At 47.1% G+C, this 22163-nt stretch overlaps 1 protein-coding gene across 1 annotated transcript; it reads left to right on the forward strand.

Annotated features, from left to right (window-relative positions):
- Positions 1–4759: 4759 nt before the first annotated feature.
- Positions 4760–7637, forward strand: GJD4 (gap junction protein delta 4). The gene is made up of 2 exons (XM_068538794.1): positions 4760–4823; positions 6715–7637. The coding sequence occupies exons 1-2, from the start codon at positions 4760–4762 to the stop codon at positions 7635–7637; spliced, it is 987 nt and encodes a 328-aa protein (XP_068394895.1).
- The last annotated feature ends 14526 nt before the right edge of the window (positions 7638–22163 follow it).

The following is a 22163-nucleotide window of genomic DNA, read 5'->3' on the forward strand; positions in this document are numbered from 1 at the left end:
AAAAAGAGTCATGTACCAAAATGTTCATTGCAGCTCTATTTACAATAGCCAGGACATGGAAGCAACCTAAGTGTCCATGGACAGATGAATGGATAAAGAAGATGTGGCACATATATACAATGGAGTATTACCCAGCCATAAAATGGAACGAAACTGAGTTATTTGTAGTGAGGTGGATGGACCTAGAGACTGTCATACAGAGTGAAGTAAGTCCGAAAGAGAAAAACAAATACCGTATGCTAACACATATATATGGAGTCTAAAAAAAAAAAAAAGAAAAAAACATGGTCAGAAGAACTTAGGGGCAAGACGGGAATAAAGATGCAGACCTACTAGAGAATGGACTTGAGGATACGGGGAGGGGGAAGAGTAAGCTGGGACAAAGTGAGAGAGTGGCATGGACATATATACACTACCAAATGTAAAATAGGTAGCTAGTGGGAAACAGCCGCATAGCATAGGGAGATCAGCTCGGTGCTTTGTGACCACCTAGAGCGGTGGAATAGGGAGGGTGGGAGGGAGGGAGATGCAAGAGGGAAGAGGTATGGGGACATATGTATATGTATAACTGATTCACTTTGTTATAAAGCAGGAACTAACACACCATTGTAAAGCTGTTATACTCCAATAAAGATGTTAAAAAAAATACATATATCCACTCTTTTTTAGATTCTTTTCCCATATAGGCCATTATGGAGTATTGAGTAGAGTTCCCTGTGCTATATAGGAGGTCCTTTTTAGTTATATATTTTATATATAGTAGTGTGTATGTCTCAATCCCAATCTTCAATTTGCATTCTCAAGACTCGACAGAGTTCTCAGGAGGGGCCTCAATACATTTGGAAGGAATGAATCCTCAACTCCGTGAAGAGAAGAAAACAAGCTCAGATGGGTTAGTGTTTGCTCACGGTCAAACACTGGTATGTGTTTGGAACCAGGTCGGAACCTAGACCCTCTGACCCGGAAGTCTGTACTCTTTCCCTAATGACCTCTTTGACTACCGGCGACTGTTTTGATGACGAATTTTGAACTGTCTGGACATGATCTGGAAACAAAAACCCCCCAGGTGTATCTGTGGCAGGTGCAGCGACCCCGTGCTGGATGCCGGGGAACAGCTCCACTGCGTCCCCGGTCCCTGCTCTGCAGTGTGGTCCCACTGCTTCACCCTCGGACCCACATGTTCAGTGAGGGTCCTGAGAGGTTGCACTGTGTAACATGGTGCATACACAGGCCCTGGAAAGGATTGGGGGCCATTTAGTAACTTTTGCTACGTAGGCCTGGGTCTGGGCAAATTAGAAAAGAGAGTAGGGATTACGAGGACTCCCTCCCTCCCCTGCCTCAGTCTTGGTTCAAATGTGCCCTCCTTAGCGAGGTTGTCTCTGGCCGCCCTACTACTCCTGGGCATCCTTTACTCCCGTCTCCACTTTATTCTCCTCTCCAGCACTTACCACCATCTAATTAGTAATTTACTTTGCTGAAGATGCCTCTCTTGTTTACTGTCAGTTCTTTCCACTAGAATGTAAATTCAACGAGGGCAGCAATTTGTTTCATTCTCTGTGCCGAGAACAGTGCCTGAGACATAGTAGGTGCTTAGTAAATATGGACTGAACTGTGTTTGTCACACTAGCAATCATATTTTAAAAGGCACCCATAAGTCACAGCACATCAATAGTAACGAGTAAGAGGATGCCTCCCTCCTGCCTGGATGGTGAGAACATCTGTTGGATTCCATTTCAGCTGATATCACAGTGTCTTATTCCATTTGGGCTGCTATCACAAAATGCTATACACTAGGTGGCTCAGATACAATAGAAATTCATTTCTCACAGTTCTGGGAGAATAAGCTTTCTCCGGCCTCTTTCAAAAGGGCACTCATTCCATAAATCACCTCCAAAGGTCTTACCTCTGAATATCATCACCTCGGGGGTTGGGATTTCAAGGTATGAATTTTGGGGGGACACGAACATTCAGACCACAGCACTCAGGAAGGGTGTTCTGACTGACTGCCCGACACCTGGGAACAAAAAGCAAGCTGGTGGTGGAGACTTGTGTTTTCTTCATAAGGAAAGCCTGATTCTAAGTGACTGTTGGTACCCGGGCATCCCTTCTACCCATATTGTCTGTCCTGCCCGTCCCGTCTGCTTAGATTCCAACGGTGTCTTAGAAAGACTTCCATGAAAAAGTTCAAAAAATACAATTTCAAATACTTGAAGTGCTAACATTGTACTATGCAGATAATTGAATTTCTTTAACATTCTGGAGAGTTGAAAACTTTTTTGTACTTTTAATGTTTCATGGATCAAACATTCTCTGGGACACTGAGAATGGTTTGTGGTTTATGGTTTTCTCAGGGCAGGGACACCGAATGTCATGTAAGCGCTCTGCTGAGGCCGGTGGTCTGGGCCATACCTTTAATTTCAAGATTAGGAAGATTAGGAAGGGGGCTGAGTGGATTTTAAGGTATTTTCTAAATCTGCATGAATCAGCAAGTCTGTGGAGAATGGAATTTGGGGGGTTTTGTATTCCCCATGGGGACCAGTCTGTGCTGTCTTGTGGGTGATATGGTTTAGTGGACAGATGCACATCTCAGAAGTCAGTATGGAAAAAGGAAAAAGAAAAGGAAAAGGGGGAAGACGGAAGTGTCCCTGACTCCTGCTGGGTTTCTTTTCCACTGGGCCGAGCACAGGACTCCCCTGGATATTCGCTCCACCCCACAGACACACGAATCAGAGTTCCCCGTCGATTCTGGGGTAATTTTATGGAGGGAGAGGTAGTATCTGATGCTCCAGTTACAGCCCCTCCTCTCTGTCCCCATCTTGTTTCTGGCAGCCACAAGGGGTTAGTATTTCCAGGAAAAGCAAGAATGCCCTCTAGCAGGAGAGGAAACAAAGCAGAGAGAGGAAGAAAGACAGAATGGGGACCAGGTAGACTTAGAGGAGGGAGGGCAAAGTGATGAAGGAGGGGGAGGGGACAGGCAGCCAGAAGATGCTTTGGGAGCAAAAGGAAAGGCTGAGGGTGGGAACCCAGAGGAGCAGACCCTGAGATGCACCACCAGCCACTCCCATGCGTAATTCTTTATATTTTTAAACCATTTTCATGCCTATGATCTCACTTTGCATGTCACAGCCACTCTGTGTAGGTAAGAGGCACATTTTTTTTTTCTACTTCACTGATGAGAAAACAGGCATGAAAAGCCCTAGTGATTTGCTCAAGGTCACAACATTCTAATTGAATTCCCATGCAGAATAGGCTATTTATATCATACAGCAAAATTCAGTCATTGCTTTCCTGGTCTTTCCATTTTTAAGCCAATAACCTGAACGGTCTATTAGGAAGTGAAGATACTTTCCTTTATTTTATACTTGAACCCTTGAAACAAGTACTTCAAAATTTTAATGTGACTACAGTTTCTCTAAATTTCATTGTTCGTGTCAAAGCGTTTGACTAAAATATAGCAAAACTACTGTTCCTTTCAAGGGGGTCAAAATGTTTTCTGTGGGTGGAAACGTGTCCTGTGCATGAAGATGAAAGCATCTTTGTTGTACTCTTCCTTGGGGACTCTTTCTAGGGTTATTACTAAAGTCAAGAATAGATCAGAAATGGAGAAAAGGTAGGATATCAAGAATAGCTTTCATGGAAAATTGAAATCATTCCTTTTAAAGTTCACAAATTCCACTCTGAGGATAGACCCCCAGCCTTGCAGGATGGGCTCTTCCCAGATAGAAAGGTGGCAGCCACGAGAGGATTTTGATGCAACTGTGATTGATGTCAGCAGGTCCAGACGGTGATATTTTATGACAAATTTAATGGACATTTGTTAAGCTGATTCAACGGCACCAGCCCTGGGCTCGATGGGGCCGGGAGATACAAAAGGAGGACATCATCTATGAAGGTCTTTGGGGCCAGTTAGGGATGGAAGTGCCACTGATTCGAGTTTTGCACACCCTCTGCATGCTAGGTGCTCTTAACACCATCGTTTCATGTCTGTCTCCCACAAACCCCACTGCAGGACAAGGCTATCGGGAGATTCAGTGACTCCTGGTGACCAGGTGGCTGCCCCCAGTTTTGCATCCAGGTCCTTTGTCTCTGCGTGAAGGGCTCTCGTCACTAAGCCAGACAGGAAGCAGCTACGGAATGACTGTGTCACAGCCTAACGCTGGGACACGCATCCCAGGTGCAGATTCCTGCTGGCACCCATGGTATAGGAATTCAGAGTTGAGGACAAGATCCTTTGGGGCTCGAGTTATGGTGGGTTATGCTTCATAGAAGAGACGAAATATGGACATTTTAGCGCTTCTTTAAGCAGTGAAGAAGTGCGTGTGGAAATGTTTTCAAGGAGGAAACGCCTTTTTAATAGAGACTTGGCTGGTTAACAGAACTTTTCTTTCTTGGGATGAACGTCATTGCTTCTCCTATATCCTGAAGCATCAGTTCTCCTGGTGGAGACACGTGAGCACTGCCAAGGGCCTGGAATGTCCCAATAGGGTAAGAATAGCCACGATGAGAGACGGCTGCTTCTGGCCTCTGGGCACTGCAGTTGTCAGGAAGGCTTTGCCTCAAACAGCTCGGCACCGTCTCAACTGGAGACAGAAGAATGACCTTGTGCTCCTGGGCTTGAATCTTCCCTTTTGTATCTCCAGCTCTCACCTGGGAGTCTTTTGTAGCTGAGATACATTTTTTCCTGCAAAGACTTGCCACCTCCTTGGAGAACGCAGGCTCTGGAAGTCTGCAGCCACCTTGTCTGTGACCCCCTGAAAGCATGGACCAGCTGGACCTGCTGGGGTTCCTCGTAATCACCCTAAACTGCAATGTGACCATGGTGGGTGAGTAGCGCCAACCCCTGCAGAACACTTGTTCTGCCTTGGGTCACTTTTCCTGGCCCTCCCCCATGAGTAAGGCCTGCCTATCCCTGGAGGACAGGGAGCCATGGCTCAAGCTTTCCTCTAATTCTCCATTATTTAAGGAGGCTCCCCCATCCTTTAAGGATGTCTTGGGAGTGAGCGATGTTTCTCTCAAGGGGAGTCTTTTTGCTGACTTCGGGGGCTGAGCAAATGGGAGGGGTATTTTTGTGTAACTCTTCTCTGGCTACGTTACTAGGAAAAGGAACAATACAGTCAAAGTTAGAGAAATTCATGCCTTGAGTAAGCTTTCTTGTTCATCTTTTTAGGGTTTATCCTTGAAGCTCCATTTGTAAAGATTAGTAAGTTCTCTGTGCACTTTAAACCAAATCCCAATTTTAGTTTAGTTTTTATTTTTTTGACAAAGAAAGTAATACGTTTTCTGAGTTTGGTGTAGCCAAGTTAAATTTTCAGAGAGGTATGGGTATCCTAGTAAAGGGGATTGAGAAAAGGATTAAAATATGTCTGTGAAGTTGTTGATATTTTTCTTCTTCATTGCTTTTTAGACGAAGCCAACTTGGTTTTAAAAGTTTGAGTTAATGAGTTTATCACGTAATGGTCACACAGTCCTTGAGTTGAACTGCCTTCATTTATAAGAGAGTTTAGTTTTTCTGATGTCAGGTGATGATTTCTGTATCTCCTCACAAAACAAAATATTTACAGATTATTTTGACTGGGTCTTCAACACCAAAATAGTTGACTCATGAAATGAAAATAGGACTTGGAACTTATTTTGATTTCTATGTTAGCCTCATTTATTCATGATAAATTGAAGAAAGACAAACTTCAATTCATAATAGCTGGAATAGGGGGAAAGGAGTTCTGAATTATTGAAGAGTCTAAAAAACTGAATGTTCTTCAAGAAATTCGATTTCAAGGGCTACAGAGCCCACCGATTACATAAAGATTGTGTGGACTCTTACCATAGAGAAAGCTCACTGAAATTAGTAGCTTGTATTTGCTCTACACAGTTACAGGAATGCACTAACATCCTTGAAAAAGTTTACTCTTTTTAAGAGGAAGACTTTATTTACATCCGCCCAATTTTCTTTCTAGAACTTTCAGCCCAAACTGTGAACTATCCGAACTAGATTAAACATTTTAGTATCCATGCTTCTTTAAATCTGCCAATTTCAAAGCATTTTACAAACACGTACAGGCATACCTCGTTTTATGGTGCTTCTCAGATACTGCATTTTTTTTTTTAACAGTTGAAGGTCTGTGGCAACCCTGCCTCAAGCAAGTCTATTGGTGCCATTTTTCCTACAGCATTTGCTCATTTCATGTCTTGTGTGTCACATTTTGGTAATTCTCACAATATTTCCAACTTTTTCATTGTTACTATATTTATTCCGATGTGCTGTGATCAGTGATCTTTGATGTGACTACCACCAGCGCCTGAAGGCTCAGAGGACGGTTAGCAATTTTTAGCAGCGAAGTATTTTTTACTTACGGTATGTGCATTGTTTTTTATCATGCTGTTGCACGCTTAATAGACCAAGGTATAGTGGAAACATAACTTTTATATGCACTGGGAAACCAAAAGATCCGCGTGACTCGCTTTTTGGGGGGTGGTCTGGACCTGAACCCGCAGTATCTCCGAGGTGTGCCTAGTTGAACACACTGTCTGACACAGTGTAAGTGCTCGTTAGACATTTGTCCAATGAGCTAACAGGCTGATACTGTTGCTGTGACTAAAACACATGCTTACACACTTAGTTCTCCAGGCTCAGCACCAGTAAAGATTTACAGCTGTTGCTGGGAGGAGATGTGCTTGTATGGCTGTGATGGTGCCCTCCCCGTTCCCTCTTTCCAGGGAAGATCTGGCTTATCTTCATGGTGCTGCTGAGGATGGTGGTGCTCATCCTGGCCGGGTCGCCGGTCTACCAGGACGAGCAGGAGAGGTTCGTGTGCAATACTCTGCAGCCCGGATGCGCCAACGTTTGCTACGACATCTTCGCCCCCGTGTCCCACCTGCGGTTCTGGCTGATCCAGAGCGTGTCTGTTCTCCTTCCATCCGCAGTCTTCAGTGTCTACGTGCTGCACAAAGGAGCCGAGCTGGCGGCACGTGGATCCCGCTGGCTGGGTGATGACTCGGTGGACCACGACGGCCCCGAACTGACCCCTGGGGCCAGGCGCTGCCTGACGGTGCCGGACTTCTCCTCGGGCTATGTGGTCCACCTCTGCCTCCGGACCCTGACGGAGGCCGCTTTCGGTGCCCTGCATTACCTCCTCTTCGGATTCTTGGTCCCCAAGAGATTCTCGTGCACGCACCCTCCTTGCACCAGCGTGGTGGACTGTTACGTCTCTCGGCCCACGGAGAAGTCCATCCTGATGCTTTTCGTCTGGGCGGTCTGTGCGCTGTCCTTCCTGCTCAGTGTCGCCGACCTGGTCTGCAGCGTGCGCTGGAAGACGCGCAGGCGACCCGGCGGGGCCCGGAGGAGGCCGTGTCAAGGGGCGGGGGGTGCGGCGCGGGAGGGACACGGGGCGCACGGGGGACGTGGGGCGCGCGCTCGCCGGGGCCTGCGGACTGGAGGGCAGGGCGCGTACAGCCCCGCAGCGGAGCCCACCGAGCCGGGGCACCCGGAGCTGCCAGGGGAGGACGAGAGCGACGCGCTGTCCTCAGCCAGCGACCAGCTGCGCGGGGCCGGGCCCGGAGCGGCGGCCCCGGGGTGGGAGGAGCGCCCCTGCGCGCCGAGCGCTTCGCTCCCGGGCCCCAGCAAGTCCGAGTGGGTGTGAGCGGCCGGCGTCCCGCCCCGAGAGCGCGGCGACCCGGACCGAGAACATCGACCCGCGGAAAGGTGAGCTGGCGGGACAGACCGACTTCCCGAGAGGCTCCGGTGCAGCGCAGCAGGGATTTAATTTAGATAAAGCCTTCCGGGGAACACTAACCTTGGCGTTCAAATGCGGATGGAAGCTTCAGGGATTAACCGGAGAGCATCAGGTCCATGAGTTTGTCGCACTCTAGCTCTATTGTCTTATTTACCGCAGTATGGGCTTGAAAAGCACGTTCTTTGGATTTGCAGAGCTCATGACTATTTTAATGTTTTCGGGTGAATTATTTTGACGGTTTGTTGTTGTTGTTTGTTTTGGTTTGTTTTTCTGCTTAGCCAAAAAGGGCATCTGTTATGCACGTCATCCATAGAGGGATATTAGTTTAACTTCTCCAAACCCCTTTAATAAAATTAATGCTGATTGTGTTGCCATATCACACTTCCTACTTCACTGTGTTAAAGGAGAAACCACAAATGCAGGAAATATGACTAAACGCTTTGGGGTCTTTTGGGGGGCATCTTGGGTTATTGCACGTGGGTGTGAGGTGCACAGGATGAAGGTGGCCGCTGGCTTGCTTTAGTGTCGCTGGGTGTGTTGGCTGGGTGGCTGTCCTCACTGAGCAGAGGGGAGCCCTTTGGCTGCTGATGACAGGCCTAGAGTTGCCACACGGCTTGCAGTGCCGGCTCTGTGTCCTTGAGACAGTCATACAGTGAGGGCTGCCCTGAGGGTCTTCATGCCCCAGGGAAGCAGGTGAGGAATGCTGCGGGCGTTCCAGCCTTGTGGTCTGTGCTGATGCTCTGCGCGGGGGGTGGGGGGGGGGGTGGGGGGGTGGGGGGGGGTGGGGGGGGTGTACCATAGAGACACGATAGTCTCACCTCTCAGGGGAGCTCCTCTGCTCTCCTCCGCTCGCCCTGGTTTCGGTGCAGGTGCTGTCCAGCTGGAGTGCGCGTCTGTTAGAGCTTCCGTGCTGCCTTCAACTGCCACGTGGAAGACACAGTGCAGCAGAAAGATGGGGCAAGCCTGCCCCTCTTCCGGCGAGGAAGAGCCACTGGGTGTCCCCCCAGAAGGGATGAAGAACCTCTGGTCCCCAAAGCCCCAATGCTGAGGAAGAGGAACTGCCCTCCATGCCAGCAAATAGTAAAAAAAAATGTGAACCAAGGCACCCAGGGAACCAGTGGGCACTTTTAACTGTTCTAAAGATGACTTTGACAGTGAAATATCAGCCGGGATGGGGAATGACATCCTCCTTGATCTATCTACGGAGTGTCAAAGCCATTGGTTAAAACTTAAAAAAAAATCATCCAAAATTGGTTTTGGCATAAAGCTCTTTGAATGAATGTACCTGTGTTTAACATATGCAGTAAATCTCTCTCCCACTCTCTGTCTCTGTCTCTCTCTCTCCTCTCTCTCTCAATTGCTCCTCAGTCCATCGATAACTGCGAACCATGACTCAGACCCCTTCCTTCAGTATTTGGATTGATGTCTGGCACATAGCAAGTGCTCAGTAAGTGTGATTTCTGTGCCTGATATTCCTGAAGTATTCAGGGCCAAATCTGCTTCTTGTCCCTTGCAGCATGCAGTTCTGGTGGACTTCCAAGGTTGGCCACAGTCTTAAAGACATAAGAATTCTCTAGGGGCTTCATTGCTATTTTAAAAATAAGTTCCATAGGCCCCTCAATACCCCAGTGTGAGCCTTGATAATGTTGAGTGAAGAAAAGAAATCAAATTAACAAATATTGGTAGGTGTGCCCATGCAGGGCTCCCAGATGACAGCTAGGAAAGGAAGGTGGTGAGGGCTGAGTGGGGACTCCCTCCCAGCCGTGGCCCCAGAGAAAACTGGGCCCTGTTCTCCTATGAGTCTTATGAGTCCATGCTTGGGTTTGGGTTTACAAATGGTGCCTGTATTTGGGTGGCACTGGGAAGGGGTGCTTTGGCCTCTCTGCTGATGTCCCAAATCCCACTATCAGAGGATCAGAGCCTTGAAGTTTGTTCCATGGAAAACTGTAAAATCCATTCAGAGTGATGGAGGCCAAGAGAGGGGGAGAGGTGTGGAGTCAAGGATAAGACATGTGGGTTCTGCCCCCATGTGCATCATTTCTTGGCAGGTCACTCCCTTCCTTTGGGCCTCGGTTTCCTTCTCTAAGGGATGAGGGCCCAGACTAGATGCTTCCTTAGTGCTCCTACGTGGTTAGGAATCCACCAGTGGTGGGTGCAGCTGTCAGTCCTTTTAATCTCAATAGGGGCTGGTTTATTAGGCCTGTCCATCCTCTACCTGCCTGAGCACAGGTTTCCATAAATGAAAATGGTCAGAACAGGAGAGACCTGCTTGTCCCGGGGAGAGCTGCCATGGAGAGAGATGCGGACCTCATGAAAGGGGGCTGTGAGGACGACTCACCAGCTCCCCACTCTGCTGAGAGATGGCAGAGGCTGCGTGGACAGACGTGGGGTCATCTGCTGTGACCCCTCACTGTGAGAGCAAGGTTGCAGAAGAGGCTTCAAGCGTTCTGGAGCGTGGTTGGCCGTGTCAGCATGATGGTGGCCACCTTGTCAGAACACGCACAGGGGGTGACCCTCCTCTTCTCTTTGCTCTCACAGGCCACTGTACATCTCCCCTGGTTCAGAACTTAGGTTTTGAAGCCTTTGAAGGTCTTTTCTTTCTTTTTTTTAAAAAATTATTTGTTTACTTTTGGCTGCGTTGGGTCTTTATTGCTGCGAATGGACTTTCTCTAGTTGCGGCGAGCCAGGGCTACTCTTCGTTGCGGTGCGCGGGCTTCTCATTGCGGTGGCTTCTCTTGTTGCAGAGCACGGGCTCTAGGCGCACGGGCTTCAGTAGTTATGGCATGTGGGCTCAGTACTTGTGGCTCACGGGCTCAGTAGTTGTGGCTCGCGGGCTCTAGAGCGCAGGCTCAGTAGTTGTGGCACATGGCCTTAGTTGCTCCGTGGCATGTGGGATCTTCCCGGCCCAGGGCTCGAACCCATGTCCCCTGCATTGGCAGGCAGGTTCTTAACCACTGCACCACCAGGGAAGCCCAGATCTTTCCTAGTCATCTAAGGGGAGGGGAAAAAAATCTCAGACTGTATCCAAAAGGTAAAAAACAGCGAAAATCATGTGGCTATCATCCTCCTTTCCAAGATTTCGGTCTGCCTCTCTGCATCTGTGGCACGCTGGGTGAATGCAAGATGGTTCACGGGCTTGTGTTCCTCCCACAGAGTGTTACTGAGTCACCCACCGCCCAAGGTAGAGGCAGCAGGAGTTAAGGTAATTGTAGCTGCTGCAACAGGTCACCCCAATCTTAAACATTTAACACAGAAGTTTCATAAAGTACAGAGCCAAGTTTTCTGATTGATGGGCAGCTTTCCTCTGTGTGGTGACTCAGGGATCCTTCCATCCTAGGCTCTACCATCTTCCATCTGCTGTGGAAGAGACCAGACTTGTTCCAAGACCAGGTCTGGAGAGGGCACAGGGCACACCTGGCTAGAACTCGGTCCTGACTGCTTGGAAGGCTGTGAAGGGTGGCCTACTTATACAGCTGGCCCTCTGCATCTGTGGATGGATTGAATTCAACCAACCATGGATCTAAAATTTAAAAAAAAAAAATCCAGAAAGTTCCAAAAAGCAACACTTGAATTTGCTGCATGCAGGCAACTATTTACGTAGCATTTAGATTGTATTTACAATTATTTACATAGCATTTATATCGTATTAGGAGTTATAAGTCATCTAGAGATGATTTAAAGCGTAAGGGAGGATGTGCTTGGGTTATATGCGAATACTAGGCCATTTCATATGCGAGACTGGCGCACCTTCGGATTTTGGAACCAATTCCCTGCGGATAGTGAGGGATGACTGTCCGGGAAGAAGGAGGACAAGCTGGGGCCAACAGCTGGCCAGCATTTGCCTCAGGCAGCACCCATGCCCTGGGTGCCTGCCCCGTGGGAGGGATTTAATGCATTCTCAGTGGCCCACGAGCCAGTCTCAGGAGGGAAGCTAAGCGAGGACGTTGGCTCGGGTCCCTGCACCGGATGCACTGGGCCCGCAGAGAGGAGAAAGGAGGTGACGTGGATGAAGAGAAGTCATGGGAAAGGGCCTGGGACCCAAGTCTCTTGTACTGGGAACTGCCCTCTTAGATATGTGCATTTCAGACGAGAAAGGATCTTCTTAGTGGGTGTAAGTGCACAGCGATGGTCTTTGCTCAGGATGAATGGCTCGTTAGATGGTGTCTAAGTCTAGCTTTCTAGGTTAGATTTCCAGAAATCTTCCCGGTTGGTGTCCTGGCCGCGGTGGGCACCAGCTGGTGGAGCCCAGGTCTGAACCACCACGCCTGACCCTGGCTGCCCCTGAGACAGATGCGCAAGAGAGCAGTGAGCTGACGCGCTCGGCCGAGAGAGGGATTGTTTACGGAATGAGTAAACACGACTCTTCTTTTGTAGGATGCTAAAATCCACTGCGAGAACCTACGTCGAATTTTCTGAGTGTGAATCTGGTTTCTGGCAGGAAGTGAAGAGGAGGCCGGTGCTTTGCAGTGAAGGCTTGTCCGGGGTCGCCCCCTGCCGTGGAGATGCCGCCACCACTAATTCGGCATCCCAACTGCAGGGCCCGGCTGGCGGCCGAGCCCCTGAGCCCTGCCAGCTGTGTTTTGGTTGCTCTGTGGGAGAAATGTTTCCTAGAAAGGAAACAGTTGTCTCTCGCCCCCCCCCACATTGGAAATAGATGAATGTATATTTTTCCTCCCTCCTGTCATCATAGGGTGATGGGCGACTTTCCTCAGGCAGCTTTCTCCTCTGCGCTGTGACCCAAGAGAGAGATGTGAGTGGCAGAAAATCGAGCCGAAAGAAGTGACTAAGTTTTCTCAGAAGCTAACTCGGATGAAATGCGTTTCATGGAGAATTCAGGAAATTCAAAATCAAATGCGAAAACTAGATTTTAGTAAGAGTCTCCTCCTTCCCCAGACAGGTGGAGCACAGAAGTACATGACCCGTGTAAAGGATGCAGCGATTGTGTAGCATGTGCCTCTGGCCGACTGGTGTCCACATCCCAGGCTCCCAGCCAATCGCCCTGCCCAGAGGTTGCTTGTGGGGGGGGGAGGGGTTCTTCTCCCTGCAGCCCTCCCTCCCTCCTCTGGCGGGTGCTTCCTGCTTTCCACACAGCCCCTGTGTGTGCTTTATCAATAGGCTGAGAAATGAGATTTCAAATCAATGGAGCTACGTTGATTAACCAGTATTTATTGAGCATCAGCTCTGCATCTAGCATTTAATCTCTTGGTTTTGTTTCTTTCTATGAGGCTAAGAGAAAAAAGAAAATCAGCTTATCACCTGAGAGGCCAGCAAACTGATGGGAAGAGTTCTAGCTAAAGGCCATTGTTCCGGTTCAAATAACTCCTCCAATTCCTGTGAACTTTTGATTTTCTCTGCCCTGAAAGGAGCATGTAAGGACTGCCTTACTTTGTGGGCTTGTGGGGAAGTTCAGATGAGATCGTGGAAGTGGATGCCCCCCCGGCAAGAGAACAGAGCCGTGTGTAAGGTGTGTCCGGGGCGGTGGGTTCACCCATGCTTGACAGATGACTCTAAACGGGTCTCTCCAGGAATTTGTGCTGATACGACATTTGCATGAGGAGGAAGATGTCCGCAGACTCAGGGATGCACCCAACCTCCTCCCCACATCCTTTCTGACCAGCAGAGGCCTCTCGTGGACCATATTTAGGGTGTAATATTTCTAAGCACCAAAATGGTAATTTATTTCTGGTGCTGGTCTCTTGACCATTTTCACTCTGTTCTGTTCTTGCTTATCCCCGCCCAGAAAGAGCAGGGTTTAAGAAATCTCAGCAGCAGATCTGGGAATTGTATTAGGTTAACTTTGGAGAACAGGGGGTGAGAAATTAGGGCTAATGGAGAAACTGTGGGCACTCTGGCCTCCTGGGAAAGAGATAATTCAACAAGACAATGATTCATCCTCTTGGGGTTGAGAGGCAGCCCCTTATTTCTAATTTACTTTATTTTTGCCTACGGTGTCTGATTGTCCACTTCCCTGGCTTTCACGTGATCAGGCTGCAAACTGCAAACGTTTGGCCTGAGATGTGGATTTGTAATAAAAGATGACAGCTGAGACCCTCAGAGGTGGCGTTCAGGGCGGATCCTGCAACCCTTGCAGTGTGACTACCCAGGAAGCTGTGTAGTGCACGTGCCAACAGATGCAAATATCTCTCTTCGTTTACTATTCCTCCTTCCAGCTGCTTGCTAAACAGCCACAAAAATTGCCTTGCGGCTGTAACTTGTCAAATAAGGTATCTGCAAAGGTGCCTGAGGTTTTTTTCCCCCTGGGTTTATGAAATGATGTGTTATTTTGCGTTTAAGGATTTGTTTTCCTTTTCTTGTGCTTTAGAAGGTTAAAGTGCTTTTGACCTCAGAAATAGTATTTGAGAGGCAATTAAATGTCTATAAATTGGTCTTCTTCACCTGGGATATTTGATCCGAAAAAAGCCTCACGCATTATTAAAGTTTACACTGAGCATATCTAGGGCCATTTCCTTCAGAAATGAAAATTCAGTCATTTCATAGAGGTGGTTTGCGGGATTGGCTGTTAGAAAGAAAGAAAGTCTTATGCTAAAGCAGGTTCATCAGATTTTGTTCTGTGCCTGGAGTGGTTCTTCTGAGAGCAGTTGAGAACATCATTAAGCCTGTACTCCAGGGACAAGGAAATGTTTCCATTCTCCCACCAGCTGAGGGCTCTAGGAACAGTAGCTTTTTTTGTTTGTTTGTCTTTGTTTCCTCATCTATTAAAAAAAAGTGTCACCTTTCAGAAGTAAGATAAATGTAAATATGGAAGATGACTTGTTATGTCCACGTATTTATTGAGCATCTTTAATATGTCTGGTACTTGTACAAGGCAAGAGATGAGTTACAAGAGAAAGATAAGGAAAGACCATCCTTGATTTGGAGGATGTCTTTTGATGAGACAGTTGAGGAATAAATGCAGGCAACATATGCTTAAAAATTAAATTTCATGGTTCAGACTTGGATATTTCATTATAAAATTTCTGTTGTTTATAAATAAACCACCATTGAGCTGAATGGCAAAACTTCTCAAAGTAGAGGAACTGGGCCACCTCCGTTACTCTCGTGGTGGCTGGGCCTCGGGTGTCAAGCTACCGCACCTTCCTGGGCCCTTCAGGTGCCCCTCCCTCAGGTACTTGCCTCCTCACTGCCCTGCTGGCCGTGGCTCCTCACCTACACTGCACCCCCAGGAGGCCTCCGAAGCCCATTCCCTCCAGCATCTATCTCATCATCTTGGAATCTTCCATCTGCCAGGGACCTTAGTGACTCAAACTTAACGAGCTAATTTTACATCTGGGTAAATGAAGGTCCAGGAAGGTGAGGTCACTTATCTAATATAATCTGGCCAGCTGGTGGCCAAGCCTTCCCACTCCCAGCTGGTTTTGGTCCTTCCATCGCTCCGGGATGCCTTCTTGAAGGCAGTCAGACAGAAGGGGTTATCGTTCACAAAGCTGAACGTTCACAATAGCGTAGGCTTTCTAGGAGGTTAACAAATGAACAGAGGGTGCACGGTCCCCATAGAGTGAGTCCTACATATATATATTCACACACACATACGTATATACATATTCTTTGTCATATTCTTTTCCATTATAGTTTATTACAAGATGTTGAATATAGTTCCCTGTGCTCTCCAGTAAGACCTTGTTGGTTTTGAGTAAGTCTTGAATAGTGGTATTTGAGGCCGTATGAGAGGTCTACAGTAGAAGAAGAACGCAACTGGTGTCTGATTACAAGTTAGAGCGGCAGACATTTCTTGAAGTTAAAACAGTTATAATGGAAATATAAGAACATAGAAGTTTTGTAATAATGCCCCTAGCCTCCCTCTATAACACAATATCATAATCTGTTTGTAGTCTTAGCTTCTCAGGTGTTAAAATTTATAACTGCACTTGTAATACTATTATTCTGCTTTTCCCCCTTGCTCACCAATCATACACATTGTTCATGATTCTCTGATCTTTATCAGCCGTTTGAACGGGTGCAGAATAATCCACCAAGTGACGGTGCTGATCATCAACCCCAGCCTCTGCTATGGAACATTCAGATTGCTGTTGAATGAAGTGCTTCTAGCTTTTTGATATTAGAAAATAAAATAGCATGGGCACACAGGCCTTTTCTCTTATTGGATTATTTCTCTACGATAAATTTCCAGAAAATTTTTCTTAAAGTTTGCATACATTCTCAACTTTTTTTTTTTAACTTTTGGGTTTATTTATTTATTTATTTATGGCTGTGTTGGGTCTTCGTTTCTGTGCGAGGGCTTTCTCTAGTTGCGGCAAGTGGGGGCCACTCTTCATCGCGGTGCGCGGGCCTCTCACTAGCGCGGCCTCTCTTGTTGTGGAGCACAGGCTCCAGACGCACAGGCTCAGTAATTGTGGCTCACGGGCCTAGTTGCTCCGTGGCATGTGAGATCTTCCCAGACCAGGACTCGAACTCGTGTCCCCTGCATTGGCAGGCAGATTCTCAACCACTGCGCCACCAGGGAAGCCATACATTCTCAACTTTTTTTTTTTTATATAGTAAATCAGTAGTGCTTATTTTTTTTTTAATTAATTAATTTATTTTTGGCTGTGTTGGGTCTTAGTTTCTGTGCGAGGGCTTTCTCCAGTTGCGGCGAGCGGGGGCCACTCTTCATCGTGGTGTGCGGGCCTCTCACTATCGCAGCCTCTCTCGTTGCGGAGCACAGGCTCCAGACGCACAGGCTCAGTGGTTGTGGCTCACGGGCCCAGTTGCTCCACGGCATGTGGGATCCTCCCAGACCAGGGCTCGAACCCGTGTCCCCTGCATTGGCAGGCAGATTCTCAACCACTGTGCCACCAGGGAAGCCCCCATTCTCAACTATTAAACCACTTTTGACTCCAGGCAGACCATTTGTGATGCTTCCATAATTTCGTGGGTTGAATTTAAAATGCTAACCCTAAAGATGACATTCCCCTGTCATGCTTTGTCTAGAACTTGGGGGAGTTCCCTCCAGGTAGATGGCGTGTCTGAGACCCCACTAAGTCTGTCAGTGAAGTTGACCTTGGGCATGGAACTGAGTCACAGTGACACACGTTAGTTACATTTTAGTAATTAACCAGTTAGTAAAATAGTCATCCTTACCTATTAGAGAATTTAAATCCAATAAGATTTACAAGTTGGGCCAACTTTTCAAAGAACTTGATCAGCTAGGTGTGTTTCAGTGCATTCCAGGTTGTAATTATTTAAATCATGATTTTCCCCCATGCTTGAGGAAATTGCCTTTCCGGAATAAATTTCAGTCCAGATTAAACTCAAAACCACAATTCTATGTTTTTCAGCTTGTGGCTCCCAGCTGTCCTGATTAAGAGCTGGTCTTGCCCGGTTCCCAGGCTCTTCTGCCCCTCTACTTTATTTCAACTTGGAAGCCCCCAGACCCAGGTATGCCTGGAAGTAAGGATGCTGAGGGGCTGTCTAGAGGCGGTGGAACCTGCACGGCTCTGACGGGTGGGGTTGGGGAATGAGGAAGAGGGATGAGGTCCTGGGTACTTGGTAACTTTCACCAAAGAGGAAACCCTGGTGGAAGATGGATGCTGATGGTTTCTGGTTTGGAAGTGCCGAGGTTGAGTTGTCTGTGGAGCGTTCAGGAGATGCCCAGCTGGAAGTTGGTCTTACTGGACCAGAGCTCAGAGATGTTTGGCAGGAGACAGATTTGGGAATAATCAATGTAGAGCTGCTATCGGGTCCTTGGGCATTCGTGCCCACACTCTACCCTCTGCTTCAGGCAACCCCTAAGGGACAGGGAAAGAGCCAACAGTGTCAGCAAGGCTATCAGGATCCCTATGGTCACTTCTAAGGGAGCGAGTCCCTTGTCTCCTAATAACAACCAGGCCTCATAGCAAAGCAGCCCCGATTATGCACCCTGAGCAGGGTCTGAGTCAGTGGGACAAACAGCGGATCTGCAGTATTCCAGAAGTTGTCAAATATCTGTGCTTGAGTTTATATATTCCTTTAAAACTCTAAACTCTTTCCTTCTGTGTCCTCCTTTCTGACACCACCTGGGTCTCCACCCAAAGCCTCTGATGAGATGTATCATATTTACTACACCCCAGGGGGGCCCAATGTGCGCCGTGTCCCCCATTCCTTGTATTTCCGTGTCATTGGCAGGGGGAGGGGTCTGGCATCCTGCACCTGATTTGGTGGATAGAGCAGAATTACTTACTTACTTAACATTATTTCTATAGGCATGAGTTGATATCAAACCTGGTCTTTCGTTTAAGTGTCCTTATGCTGTTGCTTCCATTGTTCTTGTTGCCAGATTGTCTTTTTCTCAGATGAAATTTACCTTTTTTTTGGGGGGGGGGGAATATTATTTAAATTTCATCATGCTGATATCTTTTATTGCCAGTTTTACTTTCCAGACACACATGGACATGATGCCCCAGCAATGGTGGGTAGAGTGCTGGGGAGAGAAGAGGGCCAGGGCGGTGGCCTAAAGGGGCTGCCCAGTGGCTGGCCTTTCTGGAGAGCTTGGTCCAGGCACCCAAATTGGTGCCACTATAAGTCACAGTCTCCAGCAGGGTCCCCACCGCTGTCCCCCCGACTCCATGTTTTCCTAGTTAGCTTCCCATCAACCATTTTAAACTCTTCTTCCCCACGCCCACCTTAGCTGGTGACCTTGCTTACTGCCTGCCCTGCCTGGATTTTCTTTTTTTGGCTGCTCCATGTGGCTTGCAGGATCTTAGTTCCCTGACCAGGGATCGAACCCAGGCCCTGGCAGTGAAAATGACGAATCCTAACCACTGGACTGCCAGGGAATTCCCCTGTCTGGATTTTCTGATTGAATCTGTCATAACCCCCCTACAGGATAGGTAGTGGGGCTCAGTGTACAAATGAAAAAGTTAGAGAAGGTCCAATAAACTCCAAGTTCCCCACTGTAGCCCCAATATAGGGCATAGTGTCTGGCGCCAGGTAGGGGTCCAATAGGCAATTTTTCAAGTTAATTTTAACATAGGAGAAACTTAAAACTATGGGGAGATGGCAGCACAGAAGGAAGGTTTGAAGACATGAGATAAAGAGGAATCAGTAACAGAACAGCTATTCGACCTGATGGAGGATCAGACAAAGAATGCAGGTGAGGGGATTGGCCCTGAGTGGAGGGGAGATGTCTCCTTGGAGACCAGAGGCAAAGGGGTCAGGGCGGAGCAGACGGGATGCTCACGGGAGGGTGGGGAGTGTCTGTGGGCAAGTGTGTTTGGAGAAAGTCTGGAACAGCTGCCATAGGGAACGGAGAAGGAAGCTGACCAAGGACGCGCACAAGAGATCAGCCTGTGTCCCTCTGGCTGGAGGAGAAGGGCATTAACTGAGTGTCTACTGCATGCCAAGAGCACAGGTCAGGCCAGTTGATCCTCTCAGTAGCCCTGAGACAGATTTGACAGATAAGGAAACCAAGGCTCACTGGTAACTTTCTCAAGGCCACACAGTGAAGGAAACTGCAGCAGGAATTTATTAATAGATCTGACTCCAAAAACCTGTGTTCTTTCCCATACCCCACCGCCTCTTGCAAGGTTTTGGCTCATTATGGACAAAAGCCCTCCCTAAGCCGCAATCAACTCTTGGCCGGCTCGAGGCTTCTTAATCACTCCTTTTCTGGGCCAGGAACAGAGAGGACGCTTACGGTCATGGAGGTACTACCTTTGCCAGCTGCTGATTTTTCCATGAGGAGAGAATTTCTCAGCTGCTTGATGAACTCACTCTGTGTGCCTCTCCCACTGGGTATGCAGCAGTCTGTTTGCACTTGACCCTTTGATCAGATGCCCGACTGCTCTGCTCAGGGCATAAGGAACCTCAACCATGTCTTCTTACACAACTTAAAGTTCAATGGTGATATAAAACTTTTAAAATTCACTTTTTATAAACTGAATCCAACAAGTCTTTAAAACAGAGGTGTGTACACTACTATATATAAAATTGATAAACAACAAGGACCAACTGTATAGCACAGGGAACTATATTCAATATCTTGTAATAACCTACAAGAAAAGAAAAGAATCTGAAAAGTTATATATATATAAAAGTTGTATATACATATATACACATATATATGTATATATGTGTGTGTGTGTATATGTGTGTATATATATATATATATATATATATATATATATATATATATATATAAAACTGAGTCACTTTGCTATACAGCTGAAACATTATAAATTAAGTATACTTCAATAAAATAAAAGCCCCAGAGGCGTGACATATTTCTATAACTCTTGGAAATTTTTTCTAGTTGGATGGGGCCCATCCATGGCTGATGTTTGAAATTACTCATCAAGATTCAGCTCTTGAATTAAATATTCAAGCTTGGATACCTTTGAAAGTCCCAAGGCTTTGGGAGAAACTGCTCCCTGTATCACCTGGTAGCAGCAATTACTTTGGTGATCATGACAGATCAATGATTGTGATAAGAGGAGGAGGAGGAAGATGATAAGTTCAGGGAAGGGGGGGGTGGACTTCTTGGGGATGGAGGGGAGAAGAGGTTGGTACCCAAGTGGGAAGAGGGAGAAAAGGAGGAGAGACTAGAGTCACAAAGATGAACTTTGTGTGAGAGACACCAAGGGACGGAGAAGGGAGCCCAGGCAGGGAGCTGGTGCTTGAGGAGATCAGGGCAAACACCAGGATGAAGGGCCAGAGGCAGAGTTTAAGGCCCCATCATTGTGAGGCTGGGTAACAGCATGTGGGGATAGGGTGCAGAAGGAGCCTAGTGGCCTTGGACATTTGGGAAAGCGGAGGAATGGTGACTTGCCTTTGTGTGTGTGGGTCAAAGAGGTCTAAGGGCCTCGCTGATCTGTTGGTAACTCCACATCTCTAAATAGGGCCAACAGAGGCCCAAAAAGACTCCCTTTAGAGAAATGGAAATAAAAACAAAAATAAATAAATTGGACCTAATGAAACTTAAAAGCTTTTGCACAGCAAAGGAAACCATAAACAAGACAAAAAGACAACCCTCAGAATGGGAGAAAATATTTGCAAACGAAGCAACTGACAAGGATTAATCTCCAAAATTTACAAGTAGCTCATGCAGCTCAATATCAAAAAAACAAACAACCCAATCCAAAAATGGGCAGAAGACCTAAATAGACATTTCTCCAAAGAAGACATACAGATGGCCAACAAATACATGAAAGGATGCTCAACATCACTAATCATTAGAGAAATGCAAATCAAAACCACAGTGAGGTATCACCCCACACCTGTCAGAATGGCCATCATCAAAAAATCTACAAACAATAAGTGCTGGAGAGGGTGTGGAGAAAAGGGAACCCTCTTGCACTGTTGGTGGGAGTGTAGATTGATACAGCCACTATGGAGAACAGTATGGAGGTTCCTTTATAAACTAAAAATAGAACTACCATACGACCCAGCCATCCCACTACTGGGCATATACCCTGAGAAAACCATAATTCAAAGAGAGTCATGTACCACAATGTTCACTGCAGCTCTATTTACAATAGCCAGGACATGGAAGCAACCTAAGTGTCCATCGACAGATGAATGGATAAAGAAGATGTGGCACATATATACAATGGAATATTATTCAGCCATAAAGAGAAATGAAATTGAGTTATTTGTAGTGAGGTGGATGGACCTAGAGTTCGTCATACAGAGTGAAGTAAGTGAGAAAGAGAAAAACAAATACCGTATGCTAACACATATATATGGAATCTAAAAAAAAAAAATGGTTCTGATGAACCTAGGGGCGGGACATAGAGACTGGACTTGAGGACACGGGGAGGGGGAAGGGTAAGTTGGGACGAAGTGAGAGAGTAGTATTGACATATTTACACACTACCAAATGTAAAATAGATAGCTAGTGGAAAGCAGCTGCATAGCACAGGGAGATTATTAGCTCAGTGCTTTGTGACCACCTAGAGGGGTGGGATAGGGAGGGTGGGAGGGAGATGCAAGATGGAGGGGATATAGGGATATATGTGTACATATAGCTGATTCACTTTGTTATACAGCAGAAACTAACACAACATTGTATAGCAATTATACTCCAGTAAAGATGTTAAAAAAACAAAACAAAACAAAACAAGACTCCCTTGAGTCAGCCCAAGATGAGGGAGTGCATGTGGTCTCCTTGGGGTTATTGGGAGACTCTGTCCAGGTATATCTCCCCAGGGGACCTTGCCAATAACCCTGCATGTGTTTCTAACACCAGTGTTTCCTAATAAATTGTTATTCATTAGTTGGGTCAGAAAGCATGCTTTCTATATTACATTTTATTTTTGGCTGTGTTGGGTCTTCGTTGCTGCGTGCAGGCTTTCTCTAGTTGCGGCGAGCAGGGGCTACTCTTCCTTGCGGTGCACGGGCTTCTCATTGTGGTGGCTTCTCTTGTTGCGGAGCACGGGCTCTAGGTGCGTGGGCTTCGGTAGTTGTGGCATGCAGGCTCAGTAGTTGTGGTGCACGGGC

The sequence above is a fragment of the Eschrichtius robustus genome, chromosome 1 (assembly GCF_028021215.1).
Source record: "Eschrichtius robustus isolate mEscRob2 chromosome 1, mEscRob2.pri, whole genome shotgun sequence".
Taxonomy (NCBI): domain Eukaryota; kingdom Metazoa; phylum Chordata; class Mammalia; order Artiodactyla; family Eschrichtiidae; genus Eschrichtius; species Eschrichtius robustus.

Coding starts and splice junctions, on each gene's coding strand:
- GJD4 (XM_068538794.1), top strand. CDS start 4,760: ATGGACCAGCTGGACCTGCTGGGGTTCCTCGTAATCACCCTAAACTGC. Junction 4,824..6,714: donor CTGCAATGTGACCATGGTGG/GTGAGTAGCGCC, acceptor CCCTCTTTCCAG/GGAAGATCTGGCTTATCTTC.